Source organism: Bubalus kerabau, chromosome X, assembly GCF_029407905.1.
Source record: "Bubalus kerabau isolate K-KA32 ecotype Philippines breed swamp buffalo chromosome X, PCC_UOA_SB_1v2, whole genome shotgun sequence".
Taxonomy (NCBI): Eukaryota; Metazoa; Chordata; class Mammalia; order Artiodactyla; family Bovidae; genus Bubalus; species Bubalus kerabau.
The window spans coordinates 143,706,252-143,726,078 of record NC_073647.1 but is presented as its reverse complement, the minus strand read 5'-3'; the positions used below and the strand labels follow the sequence as shown (position 1 = coordinate 143,726,078).

General features: G+C 43.2%; 1 protein-coding gene across 8 annotated transcripts; it reads left to right on the top strand.

Annotated features, from left to right (window-relative positions):
- Window positions 1–2,756: 2,756 nt before the first annotated feature.
- LOC129639142 (endogenous retrovirus group K member 13-1 Env polyprotein-like) lies at window positions 2,757–18,511 on the top strand. 8 transcript variants are annotated; one of them, XM_055564084.1, is made up of 4 exons: window positions 2,882–3,084; window positions 10,805–10,905; window positions 16,287–16,318; window positions 16,769–18,511. In XM_055564084.1, exons 3-4 carry the CDS (start codon window positions 16,288–16,290, stop codon window positions 17,716–17,718), a joined length of 981 nt encoding a protein of 326 aa, XP_055420059.1. In that variant the 5' UTR covers window positions 2,882–3,084; window positions 10,805–10,905; window position 16,287; the 3' UTR covers window positions 17,719–18,511. The 8 variants fall into 8 exon arrangements, with proteins under 8 accessions (XP_055420060.1, XP_055420059.1, XP_055420057.1 ...); XM_055564082.1 differs by having other exon boundaries at window positions 16,745–18,511; XM_055564085.1 differs by lacking the exon at window positions 16,769–18,511 and having other exon boundaries at window positions 2,757–3,084; window positions 16,287–16,421.
- Window positions 18,512–19,827: the final 1,316 nt, after the last annotated feature.

The window sequence follows — 19,827 nt, the reverse complement described above, 5'->3', positions numbered from 1 at the left end:
GATTGAAACCGTGCCCCCTGCAGTAGAAACACGGAGTCCTAACCACTGGACTGCTAGGGAAATCCCAAGTCCTCTTTATTGATCTGGTTATTGGCCACAGCATGTTTAAAGTTCTGAAAGTTCAGTGAGCTTTACATTTAGGTTACATGCACTCTTCTGTATGTACACTATTTATTAATAAAAAATTTGCAAGGGTACTGAAAGTGAAAGTGAAAGTGAAGTCGCTCAGCTGTGCCCGACTCTTTGCGACCCCATGGATAGTAGCCTGCACCAAGCTCCTCAGTCCATGGGATTTTCCAGGGAACAGTGCTGGAGTGGATTGCCATTTCCTTCTCCAGGGGATCTTCCCAACCCAGGAATCGAACCCACATCTCCTGCATTGCAGGCAGACGCTTTACCTGTGATCAAATGTTACCTAGGAGATTTCATTAAATATTTTCAAATAAACAATGCATATTTAAGGAAAGCAGTCATTCCAAGCAATCAAAGAGTAAGTTTCTGTTATCTCTAGTTCTTCCCCCATTTTCCTGCTTTTTATCACAAATGCCAACCTGATGATTTACTAACAATAAGAGGAAATGATCAACTGGGTCAGGTATATGGAACAGGTTCAGTGTGCCTGCCTCCAGACAGGAGTTCAAAGGCAGGGTAACTAATGAGAGTTGTATGAAGCTATGGTTGGTAGGAGGTATCAAAACAAAGGGTCCCTGGCTCACTCCCTTTGCATCTCCTGGAGCACTCACGAGGGTGTGGAAATAGCTTTCTTTTGTAGAAATCTTCAAGAATGAGGAAACTGAGGTCTCCGCTAAGAAGTGACTGACTCCACATGACACTCTGCCTAAGGGCAATCCCCTCTGAGGAGAGAGTCACTGGAAGCGGGTGGACCAGCTCACAGTAGGAATTCTCACTACTCCTGCTCACCTGTGTAAGCAACTCATCAGCCACCCCTTTATACTTGAGGGGTAGAGCCCAATCCACCATGGCCTGTTTATCCCACTTCTGCCTTGGAGAGAAAGACTTCATTAACTGTCACAAAGGCAATGCTTTACCAGTCAAAGCGCTACCTTCTGTTTGCCTAAAAAGTATGCCTACAAAAACCTTTCATCACTATAGATGCTGTCAGCCAAGTTCTTTCTGGTAAGTTCTACAGGGAAGAACTTTTGATTTCTAGCTCAAAAATTATAATCAAAACAGCCACAAAATTCACCTCTATTATCAGGCAAGACATGAACCTGGCCATCTTACCAGGTTTTCTTTTTCTTCCTCTGTGCACTGCACAGAATTATGGATAATTAAATATAACATAACTTTGGCAAATACTTTTCTTAGAATTCTGCTGATTATTCTCAGGGGGAAAGTCGTATGCAAAGAAACTAGGTTGACTTAATTACTAAGTTTACTCATCAATCATTTAGTGAATTTGCTCCAGGTCTTATTTCTAGTTGCATTTTAAATTTCAATCTATTTTCAGGATCAGATTTATTCCCCCCTCCCTCTCCTCATCACCTCTCCCACCACAGAAGCCATGCTGGATTTACCCTTAGTCCCACTAAGCCCTTGTGGAAAGAAAGACTTTTGGTGAGAAGTGATGAGGGAGGAAGGGAGGAGGAGAGGTGTCCGACTCTGTGACCCCATGGACTGTAGCCGGCCATGCTCCTCTGCCTATGGAATTTCCCAGGCAAGAATACTGGAGTGGGTTACCATTTCCTTCTCCAGGAGATCTTTCCAAGCCAGGGATTGAACCTGTGTCTCTTGCATCTCCTGCATTGGCAGGCAGGTTCTTTACCACTGAGCCACAAGGGAAGCCCGTCCTGGCCTTACCTGAGTTGATTTAAGGTCCCTTTCATCTGAGAGGCAAAAGAGGAAAGATCTCTGGATAGAGGGGTGACGGAAGACAAATTCTTAACCTGGTGTCTGCCCTGTGCCTCATCTGATGAGAGTTCTGGGGCCCCCTAGAGGGAGGGGTCAGTGTCTAATGGCTGAAGGTGCTCTGTTCATCAGAGGTTCTGACATGTTGGGCCCAAGAAGGGGTTAGGTGATTATTTTGCAGAGGAGATACAACATAAAAAGAAGATTTCTCAAGATAAAGTAAAAAAGGGCGAGAAGGGTTATGTTCCCCAGACCTACTTTTCCTGAGACCATAACAGCACTGGGGCTATAGGACCTTAAAGTGAGCGCTGGAGAATGGCAAGTCATAGAAGAGAAAGAGAAATAGGTGCCTACCTTGCAACCACGAAGTACCAATAGGTACGTGAAAACAAACGCAGCTCAGAAGAACATGGGCAAGCGTTTTCCTAACTACCTGTAAGATACTTGCCCTGTGAAGTCCCAGGGGCATTGAGGAATTTCTAGTGGCAGTTGGAAGATTGAGCCACTCAAAATGGCTGTGTTCTTGCTCTCTGTCTCTCCCCTTTCTGACTAGTGCCTACTCCACCTACACCCTACTCACAGGACAAACCTTCCCACCTCCTTGCCCCATGGCCCAGCTAACTATAGCTTAGCAAACGGCTGATGAGGAGTCTGCCCCTCAACTGCTTTCCGCGATCAGCCGTTTCCACGCAACGGTAGACTTCGGTGCCCACGAGCATGGGTTCTTATGTGCGCATGCGTGCGCGCTTGTGTGCGCGTGTGTTGTGCGCATGCATGCTTGCGAGGTCGTCCGCGAGCATGTGCGGGTGCCTGAGCGCGTGCATGGGTGCGAGGGTACGTATGTGCTTGCGTGTGTGGGTGTGTGGCTGCGTGCTTGGCCGCCTGCGTGCATAAGCGGGTGCCTGAGTGCGTGCGTGCATGGGCGCCTGTGTGCGTGGGTGCCTGCATGACTGCACGCATGCATATTCAGCCATGTCCCAGTCTTTGAGTGTAGCCTGCCAGGCATTCTCCAGACGAGCGTAGCCATTTCCTTCTCCAGGGCATCTGCCTGGCGGGGATCACCTGAGGTCAATTCCCATACAATTGGTAATCCTGGCTTCCCTCAGCCCCCAGCAGTGAAACCTGCCAACGTGTCCGTCCTGCCTGCTTACTCCTGCGTTGCACACGATGGGATGTTCCAGGACCTTGCTGGAGACAGGCAGGGTCCTCCATCAGGTAAACCATGATGTCTTCGTCTCTGTCGCTGACTTAGGGCCCTTTCTTTGGTCGTGAAACTGGGCAAGTGAGGCCTTGCTGCCTGTGGGATGCAGCAGAACAGTAGTCTTGGGCTAGGAATCCTTAATTTGGGCATAAATGTGTGTTTTTTAAATTTTATTTAGTTAATATTTGGTTGTGCTGGATTTTTGTTGCTGCTCAGGGGCTTTCTCTAGCTGGGGAGAGCCGGGGCTTCTCCTTGCAGTGGCTTCTCTTGCGGAGCACTGGTTCTAGGGCACTTGGGCTGAGTAGTTGTGGTTCACCGGCTTAGTTGCTCCAGGGCATACGGACAGGGAGGGATTGAACCAGTGTACCTGCATTGGCAGATGGATTCTTTTCCACTACGTCACCCGGGAAGTCCAGTTTGAGCATAAAAATGTGACATCATTCATTCCCAAACTGCTAAGATCTGGGAATATTTTAATTATTGCACAGTAGGGTGTGTTGCCCAATCTCCTTGCAGAAGATTATACAGATGGTGTTTTCTCAAAGTATTTCCATTATATTAAGGTGCTCTGTGGAAAGAATATTCGCTAATCAAAACAGTTTGGGAATACTGGATTAAATAACATTAAGTAGATGTCTTTACTGAAAAACTCTTGTCATTAATGTGCTAATGGGGCAGTGAATCCTTGTGTCAATCAGGATATGCTAGGTTATGCTGCAACAAAAATTGACTCTAAAATTTCAGTGGCGTATATCAGCAAAGGTTTATTTTACTAGTCCTGCCACACATCATGTTCTCTTTGGGACCTAGGCTGAAGCAACTGACTATCTGTCATTTGTTAGTATTCAAGAGAAATTTATCTTTATTTTTACAGAGAATAAAGTGCACAGGTCTTATGATTTTCTGTGTAGATGTGCAGGGAAGTTAATGCCCATGGGACAAACTCTGATCAGTGTAGAGACAGGAGACAGCAGAGAGTCAGCAGCTAAGTTCCCTATGCGTTCCCTCTCTGATGGGCTGTAATGGGGCACAGTTCTTTCTTTTCATCTTGGTACCTGGTGGACACACCTGAGAGAAGCAGCTGCTTCTCTCATAGACTTTGATGGAAAGTTTGTTGGGAAGCAGTGGCCAGTATCACAGGACATCATCTTATTTTTGAATATTCATTTATTTGGCTGCTCGGAGTCTTCGTTGTGGCACGTGGGATCTTTAGTTGTGGCGTGTGAACTCTTCTTTGCGGCATGTAGGATCTAGTTCCCAGACCAGGGACTGAACCCAGGCCCCCTGCTTTGGGAGTGTGGAGTCTTAGCCACTGGACCACCAGGGAAGTCCCTCACCTTGTATTTGAATCTCCCTCTTTTTTCCTCACTTTAGCTGCCATGGATTATACCTCCCATGAAAGCTTTAGCATTTAAACCTTTCTTCTGGCTCTGTTTTCCAGGGAACCCAGGATAACACAGTGTGGGAAAATACCAGGGCTTTCTGGTCTCATAGACCAGTGGAATTGTGCTATGTTAGGCCTCCTTGGTATTTCTCCATCTCACAAAGTACACACTCAGCTTTGCACATGCTGTTTCTCTATATGGAACATTCTTCTTTCAGACATATGCATGGTTTATTCCCTCACCTCCTTCAGGTCGTTGCCCAAGTATTACCTACTTACTGAGACCATCCCTTCTCTCCTATTTAAATTTGCACACATATACTGCACTGTATTCCTTCACCCCTCATTTATTTTATTTATTGTTATTTCTAGAATAATAGCTGCTATTATCTCTCATCATTCTTGTTAAGCTCCATGAGAGGAAAAGCATTCAGTAAGTATTTGTGAGGCAGCTGGATGGGTGGATGGGTAATGGATGAATGGATGGATAGAGTGATGGATGAATAGATGAACAGATGGAGCAGTTGGTGATAAGGAGCTGTTCTTTTTCATGGTTCAGGATCTCTGTAAACATGGTATAAAAAAACTCCAAATGAACTTCAGTTTCAGGATTCATGGGCAGTTCAGAAAAGAACTGTTGAATCAAACTGTGCTGAATGTTTTCTTCAGTTACTCCCATCAATGGTAGGGCTAATCAATTTTGGAAGGCACCCTAGTATGCTTTCCAAACAGTCTCATTAGGCTGTTTGAAACTATTGATGTCCGAATATAGCACTCTTATCCCTTCTTTTTCATCATTAATTAATGGATTAAATGTCCACTATAGCAGTGTTATGGAGAAGGCAATGGCACCCCACTCCAGTACTCTTGCCTGGAAAATCCCATGGGCGGAGGAGCCTGCTAGGCTGCAATCCATGGGGTCGCTAAGAGTCGGACATGACTGAGCGACTTCACTTTCATTTTTTTTCACTTTCCTGCATTGGAGAAGGAACTGGCAACCCACCTCAGTGTTCTTGCCTGGAGAATCCCAGGGATGGGGGAGCCTGGTGGGCTGCTGTCTATGGGGTCGCACAGAGTTGGACATGACTGAAGCGACTTAGCAGCAGCAGCATAGAAGTGTTAAAATCTAGCCCAGGAAGAAGGTGGTCCTGGAATGTTGGCTAGCTGCATCTCATTCCATCTGATACTGCTGAGGCCTGGCCATCAGTGTGCATTTGAGGGAGACAACAGAAACCCACCGATAAGACGGCTGGAGAGCTTGCTAAGTTTAAAGGCATCCGTTAATGGACTCTCGTTTTTAGCAAAATGGAAGTTTGTTCTTTAAAAATTTTGTTTTGAATTACTAATTTATGTAGAGATAAAAGAATGCTTAGGATTTAAGACAGATCAGCTTGTGTTCACAAAATCATTCTACGTATATTAAGATGAGGAAAGGCCATCTGTTTGTCTAGAAGAGAATTGACTAGCTTTTGAGTACCTTCTAAAGTGGCAAGTGATGAACCATTTTAATTGGGTTGCTTTAGTTATGTCTACAGTTTGTTTAGTATTTTAACTATTTATAAGGCATGCCGTAATGTTGGGAAATGAGTATAAACCCTAGTTTGGGTGGTATCTAGATGTTTGTAGCCCTTGTTTAGTACCTATAATTCTAACCATAAGAGCTTCTACTTAGTATTTATGATGATCCAGGAATCACATTCAATGCTTTCAGTATGCTGTTTTTTCTTCACAGCAATCTTAGGAGCGAAATATTATTATCCCCATTTTAAAGCTCAGGAAACTACCACTTAATGGGGTTTAAAGCCAGGGTCTTACAGCCATTAAGGATCACAGGCATGGCTTTACCATGTTTGTAGTTCAGTTGCCCAGTCATATCCCACTCTTTGTGACCCCATGGACTGCAGCACGCCAGGCCTCCCTGTCCCTCACCATCTTCCGGAGTTTGCCCAAGTTCACGTTCATTGCATCAGTGATGCCGTTCAGCCATCTCATCCTCTGACACCCTCTTTGCCTGCCCTCAATCTTTCCCAGCATCAGGGACTTTTCTAATGAGTTTTCTGTTTGCATCAGATGATCAAAGTACTGGAGCTTCAGCTTCAGCATCAATCCTTCCAGTGAATATTCAGGCTTAATCTCCCTTAAGATTTACTGGATAGTATACAGTATACTAACACATATATATGGAATTTAGAAAGATGGTAATGATAACCCTGTATGCGAGACAGCAAAAGAGACACAGATGTATAGAACAGTCTTTTGGACTCTGCGGGAGAGTGCGAGGGTGGGATGATTTGGGAGAATGGCATTGAAACATGTATAATATCATATGTGAAATGAATCGCCAGTCCAGGTTCAATGCATGATACAGGATGCTCGGGGCTGGTGCACTGGGATGACCCAGAGGGATGGTATGGGGAGGGAGGTGGGAGGTGGTTCAGGATGAGAAACACGTGTACACCCGTGGCGGATTCATGTTGATGTATGGCAAAACCAATACAATATTGTAAAGTAAAAAAAAAAAAAAGTTTGACTGGTTCGACCCCTTGAGGTCCAAGGGACTTTCAGGAGTCTTCTCCAGCACCACAGTTCGAAGGCATTAATTCTTTGGTGTTCCGATCTCACAGCCATACATGATGGCTGGGAAAACCATAGCCTTGACTATATGGACCTCTGTTGGCAGAGTAATGTCTCTGCTTTTCAACACACTGTCTAGGTTTGTCATTGCTTTTCTGCCAAGAAGCAACTGTCTTCTGAATTCATGGCTGCAGTCACTATCTGCAGTGATTTTGGAGCCCAAGAAGAGGAAATCTGTCACTACTTCCACCTTTTCCCCCTCTATTGGCCATGCAGTAATCGGGCTAGAAGGCATGACCTTAGTGTTTTGAATATTTAGTTTTAAGCCCGCTCTTTGACTCTCCTCCCTCACCCTCATCAAGAGGCTCTTTGTTCCTCTTTGCTTTCTGCCATTAGAGTGATATCATCTGCATATCTGAGGCTGTTGATGTTTCTCCTGCCTATCTTGATTCAGACTTGCAACTCATCCAGCCTGGCATTTCTCCCGATGTGCTCTGCATATAGGTTAGACAGAGTGACAGCAGACAGCCCTGTCATACTCCTTTCTCGATCTTAAACCAATCAGTTGTTCCATACAGGGTTTTAACTGTTGCTTCTTGACCTGCATACAGGTTTCTCAAGAGACAGGTAAGATGGTCTGGTATTCCCATCTCTCTGAGAGCTTTCCAAAGTTTGTCATGATCTATACAGTCAAAGGCTTTCGTGTAGTCGATGAAACAGAGATAGCTGTTTTTCTGAAATTCCCTTGCATTTTCTATACTCCAGCAACTGTTGGCAATTTGATCTCTAGTTCCTCTTCTTTTTCTAAACCCAGCGTGGACATCTGGAAGTTCGTGATTCACCTAATTCTGAAGCCTGGTATTCAACATTTTAAGCATGACCTTACTAGCATGGGAAATGAGTGCAATTGTCTGATGGTTAGAACATTCTTTAGTACCACCTTTCTTGGGAATTGGGTTGAGGATTGACCATTTCCAGTCCTGTGGCCACTGCTGGGTCTTCCCGATTTGTTGACATAATGAATGCAACATTTTGATGGCATCCTCCTTTAGAGATTTGAATAGTTCTTTTGGAATTCCATCGCATCCACTAGCTTTATTAACAGTAGTGCTTCTTAAGGCCCGCTTGGCTTCTCACTCCAGAATGTCTGGGTTTGGGTGACTAACCACACCATTGTAGTGATCTGGTTCATTAAGATCTTTTTTATACCATTCTTCCGTGTATTCTTTCCATCTCTCTTGATCTCTTCAGCATCTACTAGGTCTCTACCATGTTTATCCTTTATTGTGCCCATCTTTGGGTGGACTCCATGCTTGCAGACTCCTGAATCCAAGCTCTGGGGTTTGAAGAAAAAGGGAAAAGGCTATATAAAAAGTGTTGAGTTCTAAACTCTCAAGTGATAAAATTTAGATGATTCAATACTACTGACATACTTCTAACCCTGGTAGAATCCACCTTGTTCAGGAGGAGGGACACATGGATGCACATACACACACACATGCACACATACATACAAACAATAACACAGAGATACACTTTTATTTATATGCACATACACCTACACACACACCAGCCCTTGGCCATTCACACCAAGGCAATTAGCAGACACTCGTATTCTGGGATCCTTCAGGCTCAGAGCCAAGTTAAAAGACAGACCAAATGCATAATGGTTTTGAGCACCAATCTGTAAAGGTAATAGCATTTCCAATGGAAATCAGAAATATGGTACCATTTAACTCAGATCTACATGTGTGACTACTTCTATAACCATCAACATACAAATCAGTCCTACTTTAGTGACAGTAGAAATGACAAAAATCATCCTGGTGCCAGTTCTACTCCCTCAGTAAGAAACTGTTGCATTAAGATTGGAAGGACAGCATCAGAAGCACATATCTAAATCTTAGTTTTCCTCAGCTGCAACATATCTTGGTCCAGACCTGTTTGTGCAATGGGTGTTCTACTCTATTTCTAGTGCCAAAGTACCAGAGGCTTGAGCACTGCTCCCAGTCTTCTATTCCAACAACATTGTCTTCTTCAGCTCTCATGTGTGGTCGGTCCAATGTATGCAGTCCAGTGCTTGTCTCTGCACTTGGACTTTCCTTCTGATCCAGTGTGGAATTTGTGGAATAGATCTTGATTGCCTCACTGGCCTTCAGGCCTCTCCCAAATTTGACTTTACATATTAGATTTCCATTTGGGCTTGGGGTAAACTACTTTTCTTGTTATTTGGCTATCAGACATGCTGCTAAATCTCTCTAGCCTTGGTCTGGTCTAGCCTAGCCTTTGTTTAGCCTTCCTGGGATCAGCAGCCTTCTCTGGCTTCCCAAGCATCCCAGGAATGCTTCCAGGATACCCGTGCTTGTTGAATGTTCAGTATCTGTCCTGTCCTCTGAATGTAAAGTCTTTATTCAGCACTCTTTCTCTAGCACTTCACACGGGTCCCACCATGTTTGGTTCAGTTCAGTAGTCAAGTTCGACTCTTTGTGACCCCATGCATTGCAGCATGCCAGGCCTCCCTGTCCATCACCAACTCCCAGAATTTACTCAAACTCCTGTCCATCGAGCCAGTGATGCAATCCAACCATCTCATCCTCTGTTGTCCGCTTCTCCTCCCACCTTCAATCTTACCCAGCATCAGGGTCTTTTCCAATGAGTCAGTTCTTTGCATCAGGTGGCCAAAGTATTGGAGTTTCAGCTTCAGCATCCGTCCTTATTCAGGACTGCATATTCAGGACTGATTTCCTTTAGGATGGACTGGTTGGATCTCCTTGCAGTCCAAGGGACTCTCAAGAGTCCTCTCCAACACCACAGTTCAAAAACATCAATTCTTCGGGGCTCAGCTTTCTTTACAGTCCAATTCTCACATCCATACATGACTAGTGGAAAAACCGTAGCTTTGACTAGACGGACCTTTGTTGGGAAAGTAATGTCTCTGCTTTTTAATACGCTGCCTAGATTGGTCATAACTTTCTTCTAAGAATCAAGCATCTTTAATTTCATGGCTGCAGTTACCATCTGCAGTGATTTTGGAGGGCCCCCCCCCCAAAAAAGAAGTCTGTCACTCTTTCACCATCCATTTGCCATGAAGTGATGTGATCAGCTGCCATATCTTAGTTTTCTGAATGTTGAGTTTTCTGAATGTTGAGCACCTCACGTGGGGCCTGCCATGGAGAAGATGATAAATAAGTATTTGTCGACTAAATAAGTGAATGTATATTTATTAACTTTGTTTGCAGGTACATGACACTTAGGATGTGCCTGGAAATATTGTAAGGATTTTATGCACATGAAACTCATGGAAATGTTTTTTAACATGCCATGTATGGCACTAGACTGTTTGTTCCTTGAGGACAGAATTTGTGCTGATCTCTAGTACAGTATCTGACAATATATTTTGATTACATGAAAACATCTATACTTTTAATTGTTAAAATTACATTTCTGAATCTATGTCTTTCTACTCTGAGCAACATAAAAACACACATCTCTTAACTTGTAAATGCTCATATTTAAATGGGAAAAAAACAAAAACAAATGGACGGTTTTATGGCCAAATTATCTTAATTTTATTTTCTTGCTTGACAATTTCTGTTTCTATATAGTTTCATATTCTGTTATTTTCCTTTGCTTAGCTATCTATTGCTGTATAATGAATTACCCCCAAATTCAGGGTAATTTTATATATACTAAAATTTAACCTTGCTCACCACTGTGTGGGTCAGACATTCAAGGAAGTTTCAGCTGAGCAGTTCTCACTGGGGTCTCTCACTCAGTTGCAGTCAAGTGTCTGCTGTGCCTACAGTCATCAGAATCTCAGCTGCGCTGGATATCCATGATGGCTTGCACAAGCCTGGCAGCTGATCCCGGCTGTCAGGTAGGACTGCAGTTTGGGTTGTCCACCGGAGTACCTACACCTGTCCTCTGCAGGTGTCCTGGGCTTCTCAGAGCATGGTGGCTGGGTCCCAGGAGAGAGCTATCCAGAGAGCCGGTATTCAGAGAGAACTAAGCAGAAGCTGCCTAATTAATTAAAGTAAAGGGCAGGGAGTGTTATTGTCGAGAGTAATAAATCATGGAACAAGGCAATAGCCGCCAGTTATTTGTACATATGTTGAAAACTATGTTAAAAGGTAGGGGAATTCATGTAAATAAGTTACAGTTAGAGAAGTTTTTACTTTTTATAGAAGAGGTTTGTCCTTGGTTTCCAGAGGAAGGAACAGTTAGTCTGGAAACTTGGAAGACAGTAGGAAAACAATTGCAGACATATTACTCCTTACATGGTCCCAATCGTGTCCCTGTGGATGCTTTTTCTTTGTGGACTCTCATAAGAGACTGTCTGGATCCTGAACATGAGGGACATAAGATTCAGACGGCCCTCAGGGATTCCACAGAACTCGAAGTTGCAGAGCCTTCCGCCCCTCCGCCTGAGCCGCTTTATGCTGTGCCTGAGGGAACAGCTTGTAAGGCTGGAGGGAATGATGATGTGTTAAGCTCTGATGAACAGGAAGAGTTAAATGAACAAGCAGCTCAGTACCATAGAGAGGATGAGCCTTGGGAGATGATGGTTAGCATGCAATCCCCCACAGGAAAAGGGGAATTAAAGCATTCAGGGCTTTCTGAAGAACAGCTGGAGAATTTAATTCAGAAAATTGTTATAGCAGTAAAAAAGGAAGCACAGGGAGACTCCCACTCCAGTCAGCCTGTGCCTCCAGCATGTCCTCCCTCGGTTCTTGCTGGGCTCGATCCACCTCCGCCTTTCGTAGAACCGCGAGAGCTTATATCTATCCCTGCTTCTTTGCCCGGTGAAAACATAAAAATTAGAAGTGAGATATTATTATCTCCTCTTCAACAAGCAATTAAGCGAGCTAATGATGAAGGAGAACATATTCCCGGGTTTTCAGGAATCTATCCAGTATTTGAGAATGCTCAACAGCAGAGGTATTATGAACTGCTGCCCTTTAAGCAATTTAAAAGAGTTAAAAATGGCTTGTGCACAATACAGCCCGACTGTGCCGCTTACTCAGGCTATTATAGAGGCTTTAGGAAATCAAAATCTGCCACCTAATGATTGGAAACAGGTTGCTCGGGCTTGTTTATCTGGAGGAGATTATTTACTATGGAAATCTGAGTTTGCTGAGCAGTGTGGGATCACAGCCAATATCAATCGGCGACAGGGACTGAATACCACTTATGAAATGATGGTGGGAGAGGGAGATTATTGAGACACTAATAATCAACTTAATTATTTGCCTGGAGCCTACCCTCAGATTAGTGCTGCAGCTCTGCGAGCATGGAAAAAACTTCCAAATTCTGATAAAAAGACTGAAGATTTATCTAAAATTCACCAGGGGCCAGATGAACCATATCAGGATTTTGTTGCCCGCCTGCTTGAGGCAATTAGTAAAATGATAGGGGATGAGCAGGCAGGAATGGTGTTGGCTAAACAGCTTGCTTATGAAAATGCCAATTCGGCCTGTCAAGCTGCCTGAGACCTTACAGAAAAAAGGGAGGCTTATCCGATTATGTATGGATTTGTGCCGATATCGGCCCTTCATATGTTCAAGGCATAACTTTGGCCGCTGCATTACAGGGAAAGACAGTCAAAGAAGTACTGTATCAGCAACAAAAGCGGGATAAAACTAGTGGTTGGCCTCGAGTCCCTGGCTCTAGCTGCTTCTCTTGTGGCCAAATGGGCCATCAGGTCGCCCACTGCCCACAGAAGCAAGCCTGGAGACCTGCTCAAGCCCCTAACATTTGTCCTAGGTGTAAGAAAGGCAAACACTGGGTGAAGGATTGCCATTCTAAAACTGACTTACAGGGAAAGCCACTTCCTCCGGTCTCGGGAAACTGGGTGAGGGGCCAGCCCCAGGCCCCGAAACAATGTTATGGGGCGATGCAAAATCCGACCACATTGGAGACGCTTCAGGGCCAAAATGCAGAACTGTTGCCGAGCTGTTCAGAGCAACTGCAGGGAGTGCAGGATTGGACCTCAGTTCCTCCACCTACACAGTATTAACTCCAGAAATGGGCATGCAGGCTTTACCAACTGAAATTTTTGGCCCTCTTCCGAAGAACACTATGGGCCTCCTATTGGGGAGAAGCAGAACTACGATGAAAGGTTTATTAGTAGCCCCTGGAGTCATAGACTCTGATTATATGGGTGAAATAAAAATTATGGCCCATTCACCACAGGGCATAACAGTAATACAATCTGGTCAACGTGTTGCTCAATTAATTCTACTTCCTATAATTCCAGTTGGTAAAACTGTTAAGCGAGAACGAGGATCCCGAGGTTTCGGGTCTTTAGACGCTTATTGGATTCAGGCCATTGATAAGCAGCGCCCTGAACTCCTACTGTATATTCAAGAAAAGCCCTTTAAAGGTATTTTGGATGCTGGTGCAGATGTTTCCTTCATATCTCAAAAACATTGGCCTGATGAATGGCCTAAGCAGGCTGCAATTTCTACTTTGCAAGGCATTGGGCAATCACATAACCCAGAACAGAGTTCAACCTTTTTAAAATGGAGGGACGAAGAGGGACATGAAGGACCTTTTCAACCTTATGTTTTGCCAGGACTGCCGGTTAATCTATGGGGGAGAGATGTTATGATGAATATGGGGGTATATCTTTATAGTCCAGATAAAAAGATTAGTAATCAATTATTAGACCAAGGCCTTCTACCCCATCAGGGGTTGGGCATAAATTCACAAGGGCTTTTACAACCCTTGATCCCTAAAGTTAAGAATGATAGAAAAGGTATAGGATGTTTTTAGAGGGGTCATTGATCGTCCTGCAATCCATGCTGATCTGATAAAATGGAAGTCTGACGATCCAGTATGGGTTGATCAGTGGCCCCTATCAGCAGAAAAGATCACGGCCGCCAATCAGCTTGTGTAGGAACAGCTTGCTCTCGGCCATATTACTCCCTCAAATTCACCTTGGAATTCACCTATTTTTGTCATTAAAAAGAAAACAGGTAAATGGAGGCTACTACAAGATTTACGAAAAGTTAATGAAGCAATGGAATTGACGGGCCCCCTTCAGCCGGGGTTGCCTACCCCCATGGCCATTCCAAAAAACACTTACAAGATTATTATTGACTTAAAAGATTGCGTTTATACTATTCCCCTTGCCACTAGTGACTGTCAAAGATTTGCTTTTAGTGTCCCTTCTACAAATTATAAAGAACCTATGTAAAGATATCAGTGGCAAGTTTTACCTCAGGGAATGGCTAATAGTCCTACTCTCTGTCAGAAATTTGTTGCTCAATCTTTAAAAACCACTAGGTCCTTGTACTCCCAAGTATATATTATTCATTATATGGATGACATTCTTTTGGCATGTCAAGATGAGGAGTTGCTATTAACAGCATTCGCTTATATGCAAACTGCATTACAGGATTATGGTTTGATTATCGCAACAGAAAAAGTGCAGCACTTCCCCCCCTATTCTTATTTGGGGTTTTTTTCTGGAAAATGAATGGTTTCGAGCTCAGAAGATAGAGATTCGTAAAGATAACCTGGCTACCTTGAATGATTTTCAAAAACTGCTAGGAGATATTAATTGGATAAGACCTTACTTGAAGCTAACTACAGGGGAAATGAAGCCTCTTTTTGATATTCTGAAGGGTGACCCTGATCCAACTTCCCCCCCGAACTCTGACTCTGGAGGGAAGGCAAGCCTTAGATAAAGTTGAACAGGCCCTGTCTAAACAACAAGTTACTTATTGCGACTATACTCAAGAATGGGGTTTATATATTCTTCCTACTAAACATGCTCCTACAGCAGTCTTATTCCAAGGATTGCCTTTAAGATGGCTTCACTTGCCTGCCTCTCCCTCTCGGGTACTAACCCCCTATTATGATTTGGTTGCTGCCCTAATAGCTCTTGGGCGGTCAGAATCCACTGTATATCTAGGAAGAGACCCACATTTTATATGTGTTCCATTTTCTAAAACTCAGCAGGATTGGCTGTTTCAGTTTAGCAACAATTGGGTTATTGCTTTAGCTGGTTTTAGTGGACGGCTTGATAATCATTATCCCTCGGATAAAATTTTGCAATTTGCTCATTATCACCAATTTCTTTTCCCCAAAATTGTTGTTTCTCAGCCCCTTGCCGACGCCCTAACTGTATTTACTGATGGCTCTTCTAATGGCATAGCTAGTTTGATTATACAGGACAATACTGCCGCCTGGCGTACTAATTATAAGTCTGCTCAAGAAGTAGAACCATTTGCCGTTTTTCAGGCTTTATTACAAATCTCTGCTCCATTTAATTTATATTCTGACAGTCAATATATCATAAGAGCCTTAAACACTATTGAGACTGTTCCATTTATTGGTACCCTGAATTCTACTATTCAAACTCTTTTTCGTGATATACAACATTTAATTTGCTCCAGAGTTAATAAATGCTATTTTGGTCATATTCGTGCTCACTCTGGACTTCCTGGGCCTTTAGCACGAGGCAATGCTTTGGCTGACGAAGCTACACGTATGATATTTCCTTCATTGGAACAAATGGCAAAAACTTCCCACAGCTTACACCATCAAAACAGCAATAGCTTAAGACTTCAATTTGGCATTACTCGAGAAGCTGCCAGACAGATTGTTAAGCAATGTCAAACATGTCCTCAATTTTTTAGCATCCCCCATTATGGAGTTAATCCCCGAGGATTGTTGCCAAACGACATATGGCAAATGGATGTTACTCATATTCCTGAATTTGGTAAACAAAAATTTGTTCATGTTACTATTGACACCTTCTCCGGCTTTTTACATGCCTCTCTGCAATCCGGAGAAGCTAGCAAACATTGTATAGCTCATTGCATTAAATGTTTTGCTGTTATGGGAACCCCTAAAACCATAAAAACAGACAATGGTCCAGGATACACTGGAAAAAATTTTCAACTATTTTGTACGCAATTGTCTATCTCACATAAAACGGGTATCCCTTATAATCCTCAAGGTCAAGGAATCATTGAACGGGCACATCAAACTCTCAAACATCAATTGCAAAAACTAAAGAAGGGGGAATTGTATCTCAATATCCCCTCCAACTCTCTAAACCATGCTTTATTTGTTCTAAATTTTTTACAATTGGATATATGTGGCCGTTCAGCAGCACAGCGATTTTGGAATTTTGATGCGCAAACAATAAGACCTAAAGTCTTTTGGAAAGACCCACTTGTGGGAAAATGGTATGGACCAGATCCTGTAATAATTTGGGGATGAGGACATGTTTGTGTTTTCCCACAGGATGCCGAAGTGCCGCGCTGGCTGCCGGAAAGGTTGGTACGCAGGGCGGAGACGATCTCTAGTAAACCACATGAGGAGATTGATGATTCAAGAGCGTGATGAATTACCATCTCGGCAACAACTTCAGGCATTGATGCGAGAGACACAGAATCGTGTTGCTGTGCAGGGCGATCCGATATCGCCTTTAAGCTTCCTGATAACCTTATTAATCATCTTAAATCAGATTAATACTGCACATTCTAAAGAATATTCAAATGCTTACTGGGCTTATTTTCCCGATCCTCCCCTTCTCCAACCGGTGGGCTGGGAGGGTCAGTCCATTCCCATATACACTAATGATACTGTAGCTTTGGGTGGTTTTTCAGATAAACATATTATTCCCAATCAAGTTAATTTCTCTTATCATGGAGTGTTTGATTGTTTACCTATTTGACTGTCTAGATATTTTAATTCAACAGGATGTCTTTTTGTTGGGGAGTCAGGATATGCTGATTATGACAATGGTTGGAGCCTATATATTCCTGGAGTAACGAAAGAATCTGGAACTCCTCAACATCGTAACGGAACTGGTCCTTTAGATATCCCTTTCTGCGACTTTGAAACAAGGGGAAGAGTCACTGCAGCACCATGGAAACTGTGTCGAGATGGAACTGCTATGGTTTATAACATATTTGGGACAAATGAGTCATTGTGGGACTGGTCTCCAGACTCGGCCCGAAACCTTGAAGCTCAGGACAATAGAAACTTTGCATCCCGTATTTGGAATTTAGGCGGCTCTAAAGTGTTCCAAACAGAAATATGGAAATTAGCTGCCGCCCTTGGATGTGAGGGTTCCTACCTTCAGGTGGGATCGAAAGTGAGACACGGTTATTTATGGAATCTCACCATGAGGTACCCTCGTGCATGTGTGCCTCACCCTTATGTTTTACTAGTAGGATCTGTAAAAATACAACCTGGGTTACAAAATTATAATGTAACTTGTAACAATTGTACTTTGACTAACTGCATTAGGGGAATTACTAATCAAACTAGGGTTCTAGTCTTAAGACAGCCTGCTTTTGTTATGTTTCCTGTAAAGATCAATGGGTCTTGGTATGATGAAAGAGGACTTGAACTTTGGAGAGAAGTAGAGGGTGCTTTAATGTGTTATCGTAGGGGAATAGGGTTAATAATTCTGGGATTTGTAGCTTTGGTAACCCTTATTGCCTCCTCGATTACTGCAGCCCTGACCCTGGCACAATCAGTGCAAACTGCAACTTTTGTTAATAATCTGGCACAAAATGTATCCGTTACCCTGGGGACTCAAGAAGATATTGACAAAAAGCTAGAGGACCGATTGAATGCCCTTTATGATGTTGTAAAATTTTTAGGTGAAGAGGTTCAAAGTATAAAGTTGAGATTACGGGTACAATGTCATGCTGATTTTCGATGAATCTGTGTTACCCCCCAAAAATATAATGGTAGTATAACTGCTTGGGATAAGGTGAAAGCTCATGTAGAAGGTATTTGGCATAATGAAAATATTTCCTTAGATTTGCTGCATCTACATCAAGAAATAATGAACATTGAAAATGCACCTAGACCTGATTTGGATGTTGTGAAAAGAGCTGAGTCTTTTGTTAAAGAACTTTTTCGACATGTACCTACCGTCAATAGTATTTGGTACTTGGGAGCAGCCATAGGAGGACTAGTCTTAATAATTTTAACTGTTTTATTTCTTGCACCTTGTTTAATTAAAAAACTGATTGATGATCTATGGATGATAAAAGCTTCCATCTATGGAAATGGTCTGTGGTTAAAGGAACATAAGCGTGCGCCTATATAAAAAGAAAGGGGGAGATGCGGGGAGCTGCCCGTGAGAACGGGGTCCTTTATCTAAAGGACACAGCTCTGGGAGCTGCCTCAGTCCTTGAGGGTTTGCTTGCAAACATAGCTCTCTGTCCCACCACCCCAGAGATTAGGCAATTATTTACTGCAGACACCTGGAGTTCTGGACAAACTTCTCACGCACAGAGAAATGTTATCTGGTGTACGAAATAATAACAGGGTGCCATTCCCATGCTCTCAAGATTTCTTGTGACTTTTTGTAAGATGTATAGGTCAACCAAGAAAAATGCTAACTGTCTTGTCTTTCTCACTCTCTCCTGTATAAATATAAGATGCTGAATAAAGTCGTGGTCAGACTGCGTCCCTTCGTGGAGACGTGTCTGATCCTCTCGACCCCATCTTTGTTGTAGATTTCTTTTGCTTTAGTTTTCTTTCTCAGCCGCGCCGTGCACGTTCTCAGGACCTGATCGACTTTGCCGGCTGGCATCGGCAAGTTTTAACTGTTGCTTTTTGACCAGCATACAGGTTTCTCAGGAGGCAGGTCAGGTAGTCTTGTATTCCCATCTCTTAAATTTTCCACAGTTTGTTGTGATCCACATAGTCAAAGGCTTTGGCATAGTCAGTGAAGCAGAAGTAGATGTTTTTCTGGAATTCCCCTTGACTAGACGGATCTTTTTGGCAAAGTAATGTCTCTGCTTCTGAATAGGTTGGTCATAACTTTTCTTCTAAGGAACAAGCATCTTTTAATTTCATGGCTGCAGTCACCATCTGCTGTGATTTTGGAGCCCCCCAAAAGTAAAGCCAGCCACTGTTTCCACTGTTTGCCCATCTGCTTGTCATGAAGTGATGGGACCGGATGCCATGATCTTGGTTTTCTGAATGTTGAGCTTTAAGCCAACTTTTTCACTCCCCTCTTTCACTTTCATCAAGAGGCTCTTGAGTTCTTCTTCACTTTCTGCCATAAGGGTGGTGTCATCTGCATATCTGAGGTTATTGATATTTCTCCTGGCAATCTTGATTCCAGGTTATGCTTCATCCACCCCAGCTTTTCTCATGATGTACTCTGCATATAAGTTAAATAAGCAGGGTGAAAATATACCTATAATGTTCTAATAGGATGTACTCCTTTTCCTATTTGGAAGCAGTCTGTTTTCCATGCCCAGTTCTAACTGTTGCTTCCTGACTTGCATATGGGTTTCTCAAGAGGCAGGTCACGTGTTATGGTATTCCCATCTCTTTCAGAATTTTCCACAGTTTATTCAGATCCACACAGTCAAAGGCTTTGGTATAGTCAATAAAGCCCAAAATAGATGTTTTTCTGGAACTCTCTTGCTTTTTTGATGATCCCGTGGATGTTGGCAGTTTGATTTCTGGTTCCTCTCCCTTTTCTAAAACCAGCTTGAACATCTGGAAGTTCATGGTTCATGTATTCCTGAAGCCTGGCTTGGAGAATTTTGAGCATTACTTTACTAGCGTGTGAGATGACTGCAATTCTGTGGTAGTTCGAGCATTCTTTGGCATTGCCTTTCTTTGGGAATTGGAATGAAAACTAACCTTTTCCAGTCCTGTGACCACTGCTGAGTTTTCCACATTTGCTGGTATATTGAGTGCAGCCCTTTCACAGCATCATCTTTAAGGATTTGAAATAGCTCAACTGGAATTCCATCACCTCCACTAGCTTTGTTCATAGCGTTGCTTCCTAAGGCCCACTTGA

Coding starts and splice junctions, on each gene's coding strand:
- LOC129639142 (XM_055564078.1), top strand. CDS start 11,101: ATGGAACAAGGCAATAGCCGCCAGTTATTTGTACATATGTTGAAAACT. Junction 11,967..16,286: donor GAGAATGCTCAACAGCAGAG/GTATTATGAACT, acceptor GTTTTCCCACAG/GATGCCGAAGTGCCGCGCTG. Junction 16,319..16,744: donor CCGCGCTGGCTGCCGGAAAG/GTTGGTACGCAG, acceptor TTAATTCAACAG/GATGTCTTTTTGTTGGGGAG.